Raw genomic sequence first — 17,777 nt, forward strand, 5'->3', positions numbered from 1 at the left:
CCCCCCATCCCAGGAATCAGTCTGATGAACCTTTGTTGTATTCCCTCTATGACAAGTATATCCTTCCTTAGGTAAGGACCAAAACTGTGCACAATACTCTAGGTGTGATCTCACCAGGGGCCTATATAATAGCAGTAAGATGTCTTTACTCTTATATTCAAATAAATTTGTAATAAAGGCCAACATACCATTTGCTTCCTTAATTGTTTGCTGTACCTGCATGTTAACTTTCAGGGATTTGTGTACAAGGACAGCCAGGTCCCTCTAAACACCAACATTTCCCAATCTCTCACCATTTAAAAAATACTCTGCTTTTCTATTTTTCCTACCAAATGGATAACTTCACTTTTCTCCACATTATATTCCATTTGCCATGTTCTTGCCCACTCACTTAGCCTGTCTATATCCCCTTGAAGCCTCTTTGCATCCTCCTCACAACTTACATTCCCACCTAGATTTGTATCATCAGCAAACCTGGATATACAGGCAACTCTTGATTATCCGGGTCCCTCGGGGATTGGGCTATGCCGGGTAAACGATTTCTCCGTTAGAGCGAGTTGACATTACAGTTAATGTTTACAGTACTGCAGGTGTGCTCTAACCAATAGCTGTAGCGTATCTTCTAATCCTTGAATTCTAGTCCTCTGGATCTAAAGACCATTAGCCTTGTTGATTACTTCCTGTAACTGTTCATGGCATTTTAATGAATTAGGAGAGGCAGTGGACCTGTGTGCGAGCAGCAGCGGGAGCTGAGGCAAGACAGAGCGCTTAAAAGCAAGACTCAACAGGCAACATTCAAAAGGAACATCAGAGTTTCAAAGTGACGTCATACACACGGAATTTTAAATGCCGTTACAATGGTTTCCCGTTGCATGCGTGTGCGGATAATCGAGAGTTGCCTATATTACATTTGGTCCTCTCATCCAAATCATTGATATAGATTGTGAATAGCTGAGGCCCAAACACTAATCCTTGGGGTAGCCCATTAGTTACAGCCTGCCAACCTGAAAATGACCCATTTGTTCCAATTGCTTTCATTTATATCATGCGTTTCATGACATCCCAAAGCGATTTACAGCCATTGAAGTACTTTTGATGTGTTTTAATGTAGGAAACGTGGCAGCCAATTTGGGCACAGCAAGGTCCCATAAACAGCAATGTGATAATGGACTGATTATCTGTTTTAGTGATGTTGGTTAACTATTGCCCAGGACAATTACAGGAAAGATGTGCTTGCAGTAGAAAGGGTGCAGAGGAGATTTGCAAGGATGTTTCCAGGATTGGAAAATTTTAGCTATGAGGAAAGATTGGAGATGCTGCTTCTGTTTTCTTTGGAACAGAGTAGACTGAGGGGAGATTGAATTGAGGTGTATAAAATTATGAGGGGCCTCGATAGAATGGATAGGAAGGACCTGTTTCCCTTAGCAGAGAGGTCAATAACCAGGGGGCATAACCAGGGGGCATAGATTTAAAGTTGTTGATAGAAGGATTAGAGGGGAGATGAAGAAAAGACATTCACCCAGAGGGTGGTAGGGTCTGGAAGGGTGGTAGAGGCAGAAATCCTCATTACATTTAAAAATTACTTGGATGTGCACATAAAGAGCCGTGACCTACAGGGCTACGGACCTGGTGCTAGAAGGTGGGATTAGGCTGGGTGCCTCTTTTTCGACCGACTTGGTCACGATGAGCCGAATGGCCTCCTTCTGTGTTGTTATTTTCTATGATTCTATGACACCGAGGAGAATTTCCCCATCTCTTCTAACAAATGCAATATCTTTTATGTCCACCTGAGTAGGCAAATGGGGCCCCAGTTTAATGTCTCATCCAAAAGACAGCCCCTCTGACAGTGCAGCACTCCCACTGGAGTGTTGGCCTACATTCTGTACTCAAGTCTCTGAAGTGGAATTTGAACGCGCAACCTTCTGACTCCAGGGCGAGAGTGCTGCCCACTGAGCCAATGCTTTCATGTATGTTTACCACATCTTCTGCAACTTCTCTTTGGTGTCATCTTTGTCCATCCAGCTTCTCTATGTGTTGAGAGTGATTATTCCAAATGGAAACTCAGCATTAGCTATCAATGTGATGGCCTTAAAAATGATTAGCATTAGCCTCATGCCATCTGCAATGTACATCTGCATGAGCATGTAGTGCAACATGTCCCATCGCTTTTCCCAGTACATTGCTGGTACTGGTCAGATTCAACATACGGTTACGTGGGAGATGAAAATTCATCAAGGTTTTGTCCATATTCCCAATCTGAGGCAGTTGATATGCGTGAAATCCAGAACTTGCGATCTGTCAAGGAAGGCATTGTTCACTTTCACTCCCAGGTCTTTCTACATCTTCTGGGTTATTTTAGTGCATCGTTACAGTAACAATAAGTGTCAGTTTGTGACGTCGGTGCACGAGTCAACAGGCACAATAAAAGTGCCACTTACACTTGATGCCGTTGTCAATTTTAACGTGCTCAGATTAGGCACGCATTCTTTAAAAATGAAATACCATGCAGAATGAGGAGCAGCACACCGCTGGAATAAATAGACAATTTCCACAGTGGCACTGAACTGCAGTGATTCATTGAGCCCACCAACACCAATATAAATACAGCCTGATGGGCTATCCGAAAATCCAGATTATAGATCACAGCAGCCTATCAATCACTCCCTTATTTTAAAGGTTGCTGCTTTGGTTCGGAAACTCACACTGCTCATTCTCTTATATTCAAAGGGCATGCAGCAAACATTGATTTATGCAACAGACTTTCTGATCTTTCTAGCCTTTCTTAGTTGTCCTGCAGTGTTTATTTTATTCGTTCATAGGATGTGGACGTGGCTGGCAAGGCCAGCATTTATTGACCAGTTCTAATTGCTCTTGAGAAAGGTGGTGAGCCGCCTTCTTATAGAATCATAGAATGATTAGAGCACAGAAGGCCATTCGGCCAGTCGAGCCCGTGCCAGCTCTCTGACACTTCCCCGCCCTTTCCCCGTAGCTCTGCAATTTTTTTGGGCCGTCTGTATGGTGAACGTACTCCTACAGTGCTGTTACGGAGGGAGTTCCAGGATTTTGACTCAGTGACAATGAAGGAACGGAGATATACCTTCAAGTCAAGATGGTGTGTAACTTGGAGGGGAACTTGCAGGTGATGGTGTTCCCATGCGCTTGCTGCCCTTCGCGTTATAGGTGGTAGAGGTCACGGGTTTGGGAGGTGCTGTCAAAGAACCCAGTTAACAGTAGAGGACACTAACAATATTCCAACAGTGGATAGTCAAGGGGCTATGGGGGGGAGGAACTTAACACAATCACAATCACTAAGGAGGTGGTACTCAATGAGATAATGGGACTAAAGGCAGATAAATCCCCTGGACCTGATGGCTTGCATCCTAGGGTCTTAAGAGAAGTAGCGGCAGGGTTTGTGGATGTATTGGTTGTAATTGACCAAAATTCCCTGGATTCTGGGGAGGTCCCAGCGGATTGGAAACCTGCAAATGTAACACCCCAATTTAAAAAAGGAGGCAGGCAAAAAGCAGGAAACTATAGACCAATTAGTCTAATATCTGTGGTTGGGAAAATGATGGGAGTCCATGATTAAAGAAGCAGTAGCAGGACATTTGGAAAAGCAAAATTCGGTCAGGCAGAGTCAGCATGGATTTATGAAGGGGAAGTCATGTTTGACAAATTTGCTGGAATTCTTTGAGGATTTAACGAACAGGGTGGATAAAGGGGAACCAATGGATATGGTGTATTTGGACTTCCAGAAGGCATTTGACAAGGTGCCACATAAAGGGCCCAAGTTTCCACATGATTTGCGCCTGATTTTTAGGAGCAACTGGTGGAGAACGGACTATTTTAGAAATCGCAATTCTCCACATTTTTTTTTCTGCAGTTCTAGTCAGGTAGAACAGTTCTACTTTAGAACAGAATTTTTTCTTCAAAAGGGGGCGTGTCCGGCCACTGACGCCTGATTTGAAAGTTTCCACAGTGAAAATGTACTCCAAACTAAAGTAGAATGGAGCCAGTGAAGATTTTTGTAGAACTGAAAAAACCTGTACTACACATTAAAAAATCAGGCGCAGGTTACAGATTAGGCGTCCAGAACGAGGTGGGGGGGAGGGGGGGGGAAGGGAACTCATTAAATTCGACAATAAATCCTTATTTATACTTATACAAATATTATACAAATAAATCCAACCTGAATAAACATTTATAAGCAAAGAAAAGATTAAATAAACCATCTTCCTACCTGTGTGAAAGTGCTTCAGGCAGCTCAGCGATGTTCCCGCGAACGGGGGAGGGAGAGGTGGGAGGGAGAGAGAGGGAGGGGCAGGCAGGCAGCCAAAGATACAGCAGCAAGCTTCGAGCTGTGAGGAGGACTGAGGCCATTTGGACAGGGAGAGGCAGCCACATCGACAGTTTTATATTTACATTTGCAGAATGGGTGCTGCATTGTCAACACCACATATTATGCAATGGTTCGCCATCAATTCACTGCATCGGAGAGAATTGATTAGTGCTCACCGCAACAGGAACGTCATAGCCCGTAGGTTGATGGGCAGGAGACCTTACCCACGTCGACAATATCGAACCAGGCGCTCGTACCTGGACAGGAGCGAGGCTGATTGTGTGAAAAGGCTGCGTTTTCGCAGAGAAGTTGTCACTGAGATCTGTGATATGGTGAGAGCAGATTTGCAGCCCAGAAGCAGAAGGACAACTGCCTTGTCTGTTGAAGTGAAGGTAACAGCTGCACTTTCTTTCTATGCCTCGGGATCGTTTCAGGCTACAACTGGAGATGTGTGTGCCATCTCTCAATGTGCAATACATGCCTGCGTTTACCAGGTCACGGCTGCACTTTATGCGCGAAGGAATGACTTCATCAATTTCCCAATGACCGCACAAGCGATCCATGAGAGGGCTGTGGGCTTCTTCAGGATTGCCGACTTCCCAAAGGTACAGGGCTGCATTGATTGTACCCACATAGCCTTGCGAGCACCCGTGGAGGAATCTGAGCAGTATCGAAATAGGAAAGGTTTCCACTCTATCAATGTGCAGCTCGTGTGTGACGACAAGCAGCGCATCATGTCAGTCGATGCGAGATACCCTGGCAGCACCCACGATGCGTTCATCCTACGCGACAGCGTTCTATCTGACATGTTTGAGCAGCAGCCAGAAGGGCAGAGCTGGCTACTGGGAGACAAAGGGTACGGCCTGACCACCTGGCTCATGACGCCCATACGCGTGACACGGACAGAAGCTGACCGTCAATACAACATGGCGCACATTGCGACGCGCAGCATCATTGAGAGGACCATTGGCAGATTGAAACAGCGATTCCGATGCCTGGACCATTCCGGAGGACAGTTGCAATACTCTCCTCAGATTGTCGGTCACTTCACTGTTGTGTGCTGCATGCTTCATAACTTAGCCATCATGAGGCAGCAGGAGCTGGTAGTGGAACCCGAAGACCGACGTGAGGGTCCAGTGCATGATGATAGTATTACGAAGACCAGGATGTGGATGATAACGACAATCAGGAAAGCATGCAAGTGCCTGATGCCGGAGCACGAGGTCGGAGGAGGGCCGTCCATCGTGCCCCTTTAACGATTGCTCGAGACTTGCGCCAGCAGCTCATCCGTGAACGCTTCAACTACTGATGCCTGAGGGCTCTGCGACCACTTTTGCATATGGACATGTTTATTCTTTGCAGTTGTTCCTACGTTGTGTTGTGTTAATGGAACATGAAACAGTTTTAATGAAAAAATATTTTATTGAAAAGCTAACGTCACTCTAATAAAATATTTGTTGTATCAAACTATACTTTTTAATATGACTCTTGAAGATCACTTAAAAACTTTAAGATCACTTATAAACTTGTAAAGTTACAAAAGTAACAAAACACTTTCTATGTGAAAAATTTTACACTCTAAGATCACTTACACTTCAAGATCACTTTTTAGATGCAAAATTAAATAATTTACAGAATGTGCGAGCATTTACACTATAAGATCACTTGAAAACCCTGAGATCACTTATAAGTTGTAAAGTTACAAAACTTACAAAACAGTTTCAATTTGAAAAATCTTACACTCTGAAGAACACTTTTAAACTTCAGGATCACTTTTTAGGTGCAAAATTAAATAAGATACAAAAAAATGTGAGAGTATTTACACTATAAGATCACTTAAAAACCATAAGATCCCTTATAAGTTGTAACGTAACAAAATTTACAAAACAATTTCAATTTGAAAAACGCTACTACAGCTACATCAAGAACAAGAACAAAAGCAGCAAAGAAAGGCTGCAACCATGTCTCATCCACATCTCAGTGAACGTTCACTTCCTCATGGGGGGGGGGTGTCATTTGATTGGTTGGGCTGTGTGCCCTTATTGCAGCAGCTACCTCAACCAGGCCCCCCTCCCTGACGGCCTGTGCCGACACTTGCATGCCCTCCCTGACGGCCTGTGCCGTCGATTGCACTCCCTCGGACATTCCCTCCCTAAGTTCCCGTGTCATTATTGCTATTTCTCCCGTCAGGACCGTCAACTCTTCACCTACTGCACTGGCGCCACCGATGAGTGATCGGGTAAGCTCATTGGTCTCCATACCCAATGCCACAACCTGAGCCACATCTGTTGCACGCTGCATCTCAGGAGAGCGTGTCTCCAATCTCCTCCTCCTCTGCCTGGGTCTGCCTCGGTGGCACCACTACACTGGGAGGCGCGGGCACTGACGGTGGGATGCTCTGTGTTACAAGCGGCACCACTACACAGGGAGGCGCAGGCTGGGACTGTGGGACGCTCTGTGTTCCAGACGGCTGAACTGGAGGGAGAGGCTCGGGCTGGAATGGTGGGATGCTCTGTGTTGCAGATGGCAGAACTAGAGGGAGAGGCTCGGGCTGGAACGGTACGACGCTCGGTGTTCCAGACGACAGCACTCGAGTGCGAGCCATTGGACGAATGGGTGTAAACTGCTCCATGATATCAGCAGCAACACTGGGACCCAAAGCGTCGGAATCAAAACCATAGTAGGTGGAACCAGAACCTATGCGAGAGGGAGGCGCAGGCTGGGACGGTAGTGCACTGACTCTAGAATGCTGCATTATACCAGCAGCACCACTGGGACCCGCAACATCGGAAGCGAAACCATGGAAGGTGGAACCAAGACCTATGCTAGGGGTTGAAACTCTGGTGCCCCTTGATGGGGGCTCATAAACATTAAATTGGAAGCTCCCCCTGCAGACATTTCAGTCATCGCTGCCATCATCCAGTCTGGATCGTCCGCAGCTGGTTGTACTGGTTCTTGTTCTGTACCCTCAGGATCCTCAGGGTTGGCAGCAGCAGCATCGTCATCATCGGCATCATCATCGTCATCATCATCATCATGTTCTGCAAAATACATCAGAACAGTCAAATGCTTAACAGCAAGGGAGGGGGCCGGGTGGGTAGCATGAGTACTCTTACACATAGCAGGCCAGGCAGCAGGTTGATTTAAAGGGCCATGATGCATTTTCAGGACTTGCCCTCTTCCTCGCGTGCGGGCCCAGCTTGTGCTGTACCGATTGCTTTTCTCCATGTCCGACTCATCATAGCAGCTACCCTTTGTTCCAAGGGTGTCAGTGGATACAGATTGGGCACGCCTCCTCCTGTCCGAGTTGCCTCCCTTTTGTTGTGGGCCAATTTCTTCTGCAAAGAGTAAAATATAACTTTGTACAGAGTGTGTCAGTCTGCAAGGTGGGACATACAGATAGCCAGGTTACAATTCCGATTAAATTAAAAATGGGAAATATTACTTACACTAACTACTTGACCAAGGTCGTGCCATTTCTTTTTACACTGACTTCCAGATCTCCTGGTATGCACCACTGCGCAGTAATCTTCTGCAACTTGGTTCCAGCGTTTCTTCATTTCTTTTGGTGGCACTTTTATGCGACCTCTGTTGCTGGTATCTAGCTCCTGCCATCTCTGCTCAATTACGTTGACTAATATCTCCACTTCCTCATGCAAGAAATTCTTTGTTCTTGGTGGACGTTGATCCATTGCAAAGTTGAATTGGCACTTTTTTTTCTCCAAACACAGTCCTTAATTTGCAGGCACCGGTTCTGCAAGTTTAGCAGTGAAAAGCTGAACTCACTGATTTCAGCAGGTGATTTCTTCAGCAGTGCTGCTAAAAGCACTCCCTCACACACAGAAATATCAATAAAATTAAAATACAAGCCTTTGCAGGGGTCCAAGAACAAATCTTCACGTTTTCTGCAGCACTTTCTAAAATGGCCGAGTGCCAATGTTTTTTTCACACTGCGCGTGCGCGAACGCTCCAACGCGCGCGCACACACGCTCCAACGCGCACGCGCAGCGTTGCCGGCAGGGAAAACAACTAATTTAAATAGTACCCGCCCCCTCCCACTTACAAAATTGGTGCGAGTGTAGGCTCCGCCCCCCTGCATGCCGCGCCAGGCAGACAAGGAGCTGCAGAATGTTCGAGAATCGCGATTTTTTTTTTTAGGCGCCGTTTTAGGCGCGAAAAACGGGCGCCCAGCTCGGAGGGGCGCCCGTTTTTTTTCTTGTGGCAACTTGGGCCCAATAGGTTACTGCTCAAGCTAAAAGTTCACGGGGTTGGGGGTAATATATTAGCATGGATAGAGGATTGGCTAACTAACAGAAAACAGAGAGTCGGGATAAATGGTTCATTCTCTGGTTGGCAACCAGTAACTAATGGGATGCCACAGGATCAGTGCTGGGACCCCAACTATTTACAATCTATATTAATGACTTGGAAGAAGGGACAGAGTGTAATGTAGCCAAGTTTACTGACGATACAAAGATGGGAGGAAAAGCGATGTGTGAGGAGCACACAAAAAATCTGCAAAAGGACATAGACAGGCTAGGTGAGTCGGCAAAAATTTGGCAGATGGAGTATAATATTAGAAAGTGTGAGGTCATGCACTTTGGCAGAAAAAAATCAAAGTGCAAGTTATTATTTCAATGGAGAAAGATTGCAAAGTGCCGCAGTACAACTGGACCTGGGGGTACTTGTGCATGAAACACAAAAGGATAGTATGCAGGTACAGCAAGTGATCGGAAGGCCAATGGAATCTTGGTCTTTATTGCAAAGGGGATGGAGTATGAAAGCAGGAAAATCTTGCTACAACTGTACAGGGTATTGGTGAGGCCACACCTGGAATACTGCGTGCAGTTTTGGTTTCCATATCTACGAAAGAATATACTTGCTTTGGAGGCAGTTCAGAGAAGGTTCACTAGGTTGATTCATGAGATGAAGGGTTTGACATGAGGAAAGGTTGAGTAGGTTGGACCTCTACTCATTGGAATTCAGAAGAATGAGAGGTGATCTTATCGAAACATATGATAATGAGGGGGCTTGCAGAGAGAATGTTTCCACTGATGGGGGAGACTAGAACTAGAGGGCATGATCTTAGAATAAGGGGCCACCCATTTAAAACAGAGATGAGGAGAAATTTCTCCTCTCAGAGGGTTGTAAATCTATGGAATTAATTGCCTCAGAGAGCTGTGGAAGCTGGGACATTGAATAAATTTAAGACCAAAATAGACAGTTTCTTAAACGAGAAGGGGTTATGGGGAGCGGGCAGGGAAGTGGAGCTGAGTCCATGATCAGATCAGCCATGATCTTATTGAATGGCGGAGCAGGCTCGAGGGGCCGTATGGCCGACTCCTCCTATTTCTTATGTTCTTAATCATATCTTAGTACATACATATTTGGGCATAAATTTCAGTCTCCATGACGCGTACTGCCATGGTAATCCATTTGAAAGGCCCCGGAAGTTCTGGATTTCCGCATGTGCAAAATCCAGAACTTGCGATCTGTCAAGAAAGGTACGCCTTGACAGGTCATCCGAACCACATGGAAACTCAGTATTGCTGCCGCTATTTGCCCAACAACTGGCCAGCATAGCGCTTGCTTTCATCAGTATAAAGGTATATATTAGGCTTAAATAGAACATTTAAAAATCCAAAATAATGCACATCAACTTTAAATGGGTTTCTGCAAATATTGGATTAAGATGTTTAAAATTATTTATCAAAAAATGTAATTTTTATTGAGCTTGGTGCAATGAAGGGACTTATCAATAAAATTGCAATTCTGTCCATTTATAATTATTAGAATTCTGTAAATTGTATATTTATTTGGGGATTCCATTGCATCCCATTAGAAGATTCCCTTCATAAATTATTGCAATGGAATGCTCCTTTGTGATTGGAGGATTGGACCCACGTGATCCCAAGGACGCTTCCGAACTGCCTGCGTCCCTGGGATCTCTGGGCCTTTATGCTGCCATCCACCTGGAAGCCTGAGACCGGAGCTCTCCGCAGCCTGGGCACCGGGAGGTTTTTTCGGCATTGTTTTGCGGGTCATTTGCGTACACAGGAGGTACACCTCCCACCGCAATTCTTTGCCCAAAATGTTCCATTCTCAATCATTTTGCTTCTCTTGCTGCCCTCTATTTCACACAATTCAGTGGCAATCTGGGTATGATGATTTTTTTTTAAAGAAGCAACACTTGCATTCAAGAAATGCTTGCGTGCGAGCCTCCCACACTGTTCTTTTATAGTGTGTGTTTTTAGTCATTTACTGACAATGACTCCATTATGTTACAAAAATAAATTTATTTCAAAAGCTGAAAGGGAATTTAGTTCTCCAGGGTTTCAAGCTCATGCCAGTGAACAACACAAAGGGCAGCTGTCCCCAGTGTGGAAACGTAAAGGGCAACTGTCTTTTTATTACACTGCCCTTTGATGTCAATTCTGGTGAAATATAGCTTGCATAAAGTAATTTCACTGCAATAGTGAAATAATTGTCATCTGCATACATTACTGAAGTATATGACGCAGAAAAAGTCAAGCACATAAATTGCACATTCATCTTTTGCTAATACAGTACCATTCATTCCTCTTGCCCTACATATCAATGGATTAATTATTGCAATGTTAATTGAGCCAGATTGAATTGTAACCATTAGAGCGCCTTAAACAGCTAATTGAGCATAATTAGTCTGCAAGTTAAAATATCTCACAGCTTGTACAACGTGCGCATAAATTACAGGATACATTTAGGAGCCAATTATACACGAGAGGTACTTGAACAATAACAAATTGATGAGGTGGGAATTGCACCGAATATCACAGGCATGTGGCCTAAAATCTCTTCAAGCAGTCAAATCTGTTAATGCAATGTTACAGGGTTGATATAGAAATCTTTTTGCGGGTGCAATGGAAATGAGGAACGTTGGTTGTTCAAAGTGAACACAATGGTTAGCTTTGCAAGGGGAAAGGGGATGTAGATGGAGAGGCCTAGATTTTCCAGTTGGCCATAACCCTGGTGGAAGGCAAGTTGGAACTTTTGCCCACAGCAAGGATACGCATCAGACCCCAGCCAGATTCATGTGGTCAGGATTGTGTACATCATTTGGGCTGGACTCCCTGCTTTCCATCTGGGAGTCAAAAAAATAGTTCTGACAGGCCTCAAGGGCCGGCTGCATTGTGGTGAAGCCAGTGGCCTTGAGCTGTGCACAGAGTAATAATAATTTTACTCTTTTTTTCTTAAAATCCGCCTTAGCTCTATGATCGACTGTACAGGCTTTAATACCCTTTCATTTGTAAACACCCCTGCAACGTCCATAGCCAGGTAAACTTCAGAGACTTGAGCATATAATCTAGGCTGACACTCAAATGCAATACCTAGGGAGTGCTGCACTGTCGGAGGTGAGCCATTAAATCGAGGCCCCATCTATACACTTGGGTGGATGTAAAAGATTCATGGCACTATTCGAAAAAGAGCAAGGGAGTTAGTTCTCCCTGGTGTCCTTCAACCAATATCTATAAAGCAGATTATCTAGTCATTTTCACACTGCTGTTTGTGGGAGCTTGCTGTGCACAAATTGGCTGCTGCATTTCCTACATTACAACAGTGGCTGCAGCTAAAAAAAAAAGTACTTAATTGACTGTAAAGCATTATGGGACATCTTATGGTTGCGAAACACATCACACAGTGTCCATTGTGGCTCAGTGGGTAGCACACTCACCTCTGAGTAGGAAGGTTGTGGGTTCAAGTCCCACGTACATAAATCTAGGCTGACACTCCAGTGCAGTGCTGAGGGAGTGCTGCGCTGTCAGAGGTGCTGTCTTTTGGATGAGACGTTAAACCAAGGCCCCGTCTGCTCTCTCAGGTGGATGTAAAAGATCCCATGGCAATATTTCGAAGAGCAGGGGAGTTTTCCCCAGTTTGCTGGCCAATATTTATCCCTCAACCAACATCACAAAGGGACAGATTATCTGGTCATTATCACATTGCTGTTTGTGGGAGCTTGCTGAGTGCAAATTGGCTGCCATGTTTCCCACAATACGACAGTGACTGCACTACAAAAGTACTTCATTGGCTGTAAGGCGCTTCGTGATGTCCGGTGCGTCGTGAAAGGCGCTATATAAATGCAAGTCTTTCTTCTTTCTTTCTATAAATTCAAGTTCTTTCTTTGAATGCTAACATGCCGTGCACCCAGTGTTTCTAGGGCCTAAATGTTGGGAAGTACTTTGCATGAAGGATTCCCATCATTGGCATTTAATTATCACACCCACCCATATTATAGCTCAATGTCACTTTTGGTGTCAAGTAGCAAGGGTGTGAAGGGAACTCCTGAAGAATCTCTTGATCCCCTGAGCTCGAGTTATACCCTGGAGGCAGTGTAATCCAAGCAAAGATTCTCAGTCCGTGTGCCTAGATCTGAGAAAGGGAGATAGGGCCAGAGTCGGAAATTTAAAATGTTAGCGGTGATTCATAAGTTGTCTCAAATCACTGAAAATCAGATACTGTTAAAACTCCCACTTGGTGCATTAAAAATAGTGACATTGCCCAACATGATTAAAGTCACTAAACGATGAGTGTCTTTTATATTAAATTCAATTCAATTCCTCACCATGGAAGATGATGTTATGGCCATGTCAGGCACTTCGGGGTAAGTCAGAGGAAGTTTAATTGAATCCACAGAAAAGAGGGAGGATTAATTTGTTTCCCTGCTCTTTGAATCTCCTGTCTGTTATTTTTTGGAATTTAAAATGAGACAGTCGATCAGAATCCAAGGGCCTGAAATTGATGGCCTTACCGCCCACTGCCGCTGCCATTCCTCTTGAAGTTGCGCCCAGTGCCACTTTCCATTTGGTGTGGAGCGGGCGGGAGTGGAGAGCTACCGGGAACCACCTGTGATGTCAGCAGATGGCGCAACTGACCTCCCGCTCGCTGACATGCCATATTGATGTGGGCGGGAGTCGGCACCAGAACGGGCAAGGACCAGGGCTGGCGGCTGTCCTATCCCCGACGGTGAGTTTGAAGAGCTGAAAAAGAAATGGGGTCCCCTGAAGGTGTTCCGATGGTTTTTTTTTTAATGCATTTTCCTTTTCAGGTCTTCGACCTTCCGTGGGCCCGACTCCATCCTCGGCGGCAAGCGCTTTTGCCGCTGAGAATGGGAGCTCTCATCAGCTGCCGCCCAGATTGGCAGGTAAGTCCCTCTTTTGCCACCCACTGCCCTTTCAAGGACCTTTTTGACGAAAACCCCGCTCAAAGTACCGCCAGGTATCTCGGCGGCCATCGGCGGTCCTTTGGGCGGCACTTGGGCGGGCGGGGGCCTTCATCAATTTCAGCCCCCAAGCCTTTGGTTAGTTATTGTCAAGGACAGACGTGTCACATCGAGTCGAGAGCAAAGGTGGACTTCTAGAATATATAAAAATAAGATTAGAATATTGCTTCAACAAAATTGTCTGTGCCTACCCTGCGATGTGTATATATACTGGTTCAATGTTTTATTTCTGAAACTGTGGAGCAGATTCTTGATTCAGTTTCATTACCTGTGAGAAATGTGGCACCATGGGCCAGACATTACTGTGAAAATAACTGCGAGTCTAACGGCACTCACCATTATTTCGATGCAAATCAGGCAGCAAATTCAGGCCCACGCAGATGCGCTGTTAAACGCGGAAATGTGGAAGTTGCTGTCTGAGGTGGTGCCCCTCCGCAAACTGCGCAAAAACAGCATCTCACCATCTGGCTTCCCATTCAAATTGAACAGTGTGAAGCTCCTGTACTGATGTCATAAATGCAAGCTAAACTCGCCACAGGAAGTTAGGCCTCGTCCATTTCAGTCTAAGTACCCTTTTTACTGGCGTGATAAGTCTTAACAACCTCTCTGGTCCTGAAAATTAACTATTACAATTGTGGAGTCTCATTCCTTCAGATTTTAATTATTGTTGGAGATTGTTTTTAAATGTAAATTACATTTTGTTTTTACTCTTCCTTTCTGTCTCTCTTTTTTCCCTCTCCCTTAATCCAATCTTTTTTTCCCTCTCTTTATTTGGCTTTCTGTACCTGATTTGACATTGCATTCACTATTCTAACTGACACTTCCTGGTTTGCACTCTGCGTTGCTCAGTAGCAGTTCTTCAATTTGACTGGTTAAGGAGATACGCAGTTGCTTGGCCAGTTCACTCAGGTGCCAGATGCTCTGTAGAGGGCACAACGCTGTTTCGATGTACCACCTGCAGCAACTTGCCGTGCAAAAACTCATGGAGATTAAATGGGCAAGGTCAAATCTAACGCACGACGAGCGCTACTCATTCGTTTGCCAGTTACGGTAAATTGCGACCCATTATCTCTGCCTTCTCGATAATGAAAAAGATGTAGCTCTACAAACATTTTTTCGCACATTCTTTTGGATGCTGCTTAAATCTAAGCTGCCATCAGCTTGGTGGAACACCATTCCCTTTGTGACCACGGTGACTTTCTTCCGCAGAGGTTTTGAGAAACGACACCTGTCCAGAAGTGGCAGAAATTCCAAACGGCTGGAAAACGACTTCCCATCCTGAATTAATCCATGGAACTGTGGTGACATACCAGTGCTACCCAGGATACGAACTCATAGGGACGGACATCCTTATGTGCCAGTGGGATTTGTCGTGGAGTGGGGATCCCCCAACATGCGAGAAGAGTGAGTTATTTCTTGGACTTCTCCCTTCTTACCATCCCATAGTAATGTGGTTATTGTATTCACCTAATGATATTTATATGGAGCAATCCATGGATTATATTGATCATCTCAGAACAGTTCTAACCCCGTTCCAGTATACGGTACAGCCTATGACCCTTTTTGCCTCCTCAGCTGTGAATGTCAGTACTGAGAATATAAGAGAGTTCCACATTTATCTCTAGAAACTGTATGAATTTGTACGTGCCTGAGTACTTTTATGGCTGCTGTTTTCTCAGTAGTTACCTCTTGAATCAAGAAAAGCCCAATCTAGGCCCAAGGCCTATATTCTCTAGAGTTTAGAAGAGCGAGAGGAGATCTCATTGACACAAAATTCTTACAGGGCTTGACAGGGTAGATGCAGGGAGGATGTTTCCTCTGGCTGGGGAGTCTAGAACGGGAGGTCACAGTCTCAGAATAAGGGGTTGGCCATTTAGTACTAAGATGAGGAGAAATTTCTTCACTCAGAGAGTGGTGAATCTTTGGAATTCTCTACCCCTGAGGGCTTTGGAGGCTCAGTCTTTGAGTATATTCAAGACAGAGATTGATACATTTTTGGACACCAGGGCGATCAAGGGATATGGGGATAGTGCAGGCAAGTGGAGTTGAGGTCGAAGATCCGCCATGATCATATTGAATGGCGGAGCAGGCTCGAAGAGCCGAATGGCCTACTCCTGCTCCTATTTCTTATATTCTTATGTTTATGCAACATCCCAACTGAATTGCGATCACAGCCATTCAACGCGACATGAACGTGGGTGAGTTAGGGTACGAGAACCCCCACTGAGACAGGGACCACAGCTGGAGACTTGATGAATATGTCACAGTTGCACAAGACACCAGTCAGCCACACACACACGCACACACATGCACCCAGGTTGGCACAAAGTAATGGTTATAATAGGCCCCTGTGGTGATGTAAAATAATAAATAATGACAAAATGATTTTAAACCCTTGCTATGTATTATACAAGAAATGATTCAGTTTGTAAACATGCACATATATATATATATATATATAACACATATATATTTAACTGTCATATTTAAAGCATAATCACTTGGTAGCAGCACTGGGATGTTTTATGAATGTGTTGGACGACAGAGCATCAGGGAACAGGTGCCTTCACATTGAATTCCTAAGCAGCAGGCTCCCAGTCTCGGTCATAATGTTGCTGCACATCAGTGAATTGAGGCCAGGCACTGGGGGAGAGAAGAGGCTGCTTCAACACTAACATCTATAGAGCCTTTGACATAGAAAACCATCTCCAGGCGCTTCGCAGCGATGTAAGCCAAAAAATATATATATAGATGCCAAGCCAAAGAAGGAGATATTAAGGGGGGAGTCAAATGTTAAGTCAAAGCGCTAGGTTTTCTGAAGGATCTTACAGGAGGAGCGGGAGGCAAAGAGGCACGGGGATTTACAGAAAGAATTCCGGAACGCGGGGCCTAGGTGGCCAAAGGCACAGCCACCAACCATGGGGAAAAGGGAAGGAGGGAATGCACAGAATGGCAGAGGCTGTGGAGCAGAGTGTTTGGGGGTTGTGCCAGGGTTTGCCAGGCGCTGAGCACCTCGAGGCTCATCGCCGAGAGCATGCAGAAGCCAAGCGCAGGCAGCGGAAGGAGCGTGCGGCAAACCAGTCCCAACCACCCTTTCCTTCAACCACTGTCTGTCCCACCGGTGACAGAGACTGTAATTCCCGCACTGGACTGTTCAGTCGCCTGAGAACTGAGTTTTAGAGTGGAAGCAAGTCTTCCTCGATTTCGAGGGGCTGCCTATGATGATGATGATGAGGGCTGGAGGAAATTACAGAGGTGGAGGGAGGTGGGGCAGATGAGGCCCATAAAGGGTGTTAAACAAAAAAAGAATGCGAATTTTAAATTAAGCATGGTGGGCCTCGTGTAGCTGAGGACAGGGATGGTGGACAAGCCAGGAGTCAGTGCAAGGTCGGGGACAGACTGCACAGTTTTGGATGTTCTGAAGTGTACAGAGGGTGGGGAATGGGAGACCGGCCAGGAACACATTGGAATAACTGAGTCTGGAGGCTACGTATACTTGGAGGAAGGTTTCAGCAGCGGAATGGCTGTGGTGGAGTGCGGAGGTGAGCGATGAAAGTAGCGGGTGTTTGTGAAGGAGAGGACACGGAGCAGCTCAGCTCGGGGCCATGTAGGATGTTAAGGCTGCATATAGCCTTGTTCAGCCAGCGACAGTGGTTGTTGGGTGGAAGGATAGAGTTGGTGGCAAGGGTAAAGAAATTGCAGTGGTGGCCATTGGCGATGGTTTCGGGCTTCCCGCTGTTTAGCAGGAGGAAGCTGCAGCTCGTCCATGATTGGACGTTGGGTAAGGAGCCTGACAGCACAGAGGAGGGGCCGAGAGAGGTGGTGGAGAGGTAGAGCCGGGTATCCTCAGGGTAAATAATCGCTAACCCCTGGGGAGACTTTTACCCACCCCTCCCCACGTGTCCAACCTGTCCCTGACCTGCTGTGAATGTGCTGACTTCCTGTGTAACCGGCACAGGCCTGAAGACGATGGGTCAGTGAGTATAATAGTTAAATGAGACTGCGTTCCTCAGATATTGGGATCCATTTGTGTTTAAAGGCTGCGGACCGGGTTTCCCAGGAAAGCTGGCTGCTGAGCGGAGCTGGGAGCTGCCAGAGCCGGCAGTGGGGCTTTTCCAGCCCTGCTTGTGGACCAGGAGCAACCAGAGTGCTTCCTCCGGCCTCTCGAGCAGACCTACTGTG

General features: G+C 45.7%; 1 protein-coding gene across 1 annotated transcript in view; it reads left to right on the plus strand.

Annotated features, from left to right (window-relative positions):
* sez6b (seizure related 6 homolog b) overlaps positions 1–17,777 on the plus strand; it is a 901,253-nt gene that overhangs the window by 840,710 nt on the left and 42,766 nt on the right. The window contains exon 12 of the mRNA XM_070858015.1: positions 14,805–14,999. Within this exon, the coding sequence (XP_070714116.1) occupies positions 14,805–14,999 (195 nt within the window). The remainder of the gene's footprint in view (positions 1–14,804; positions 15,000–17,777) is intronic.

Source organism: Pristiophorus japonicus, chromosome 16 (assembly GCF_044704955.1).
Source record: "Pristiophorus japonicus isolate sPriJap1 chromosome 16, sPriJap1.hap1, whole genome shotgun sequence".
Lineage (NCBI taxonomy): Eukaryota > Metazoa > Chordata > Chondrichthyes > Pristiophoridae > Pristiophorus > Pristiophorus japonicus.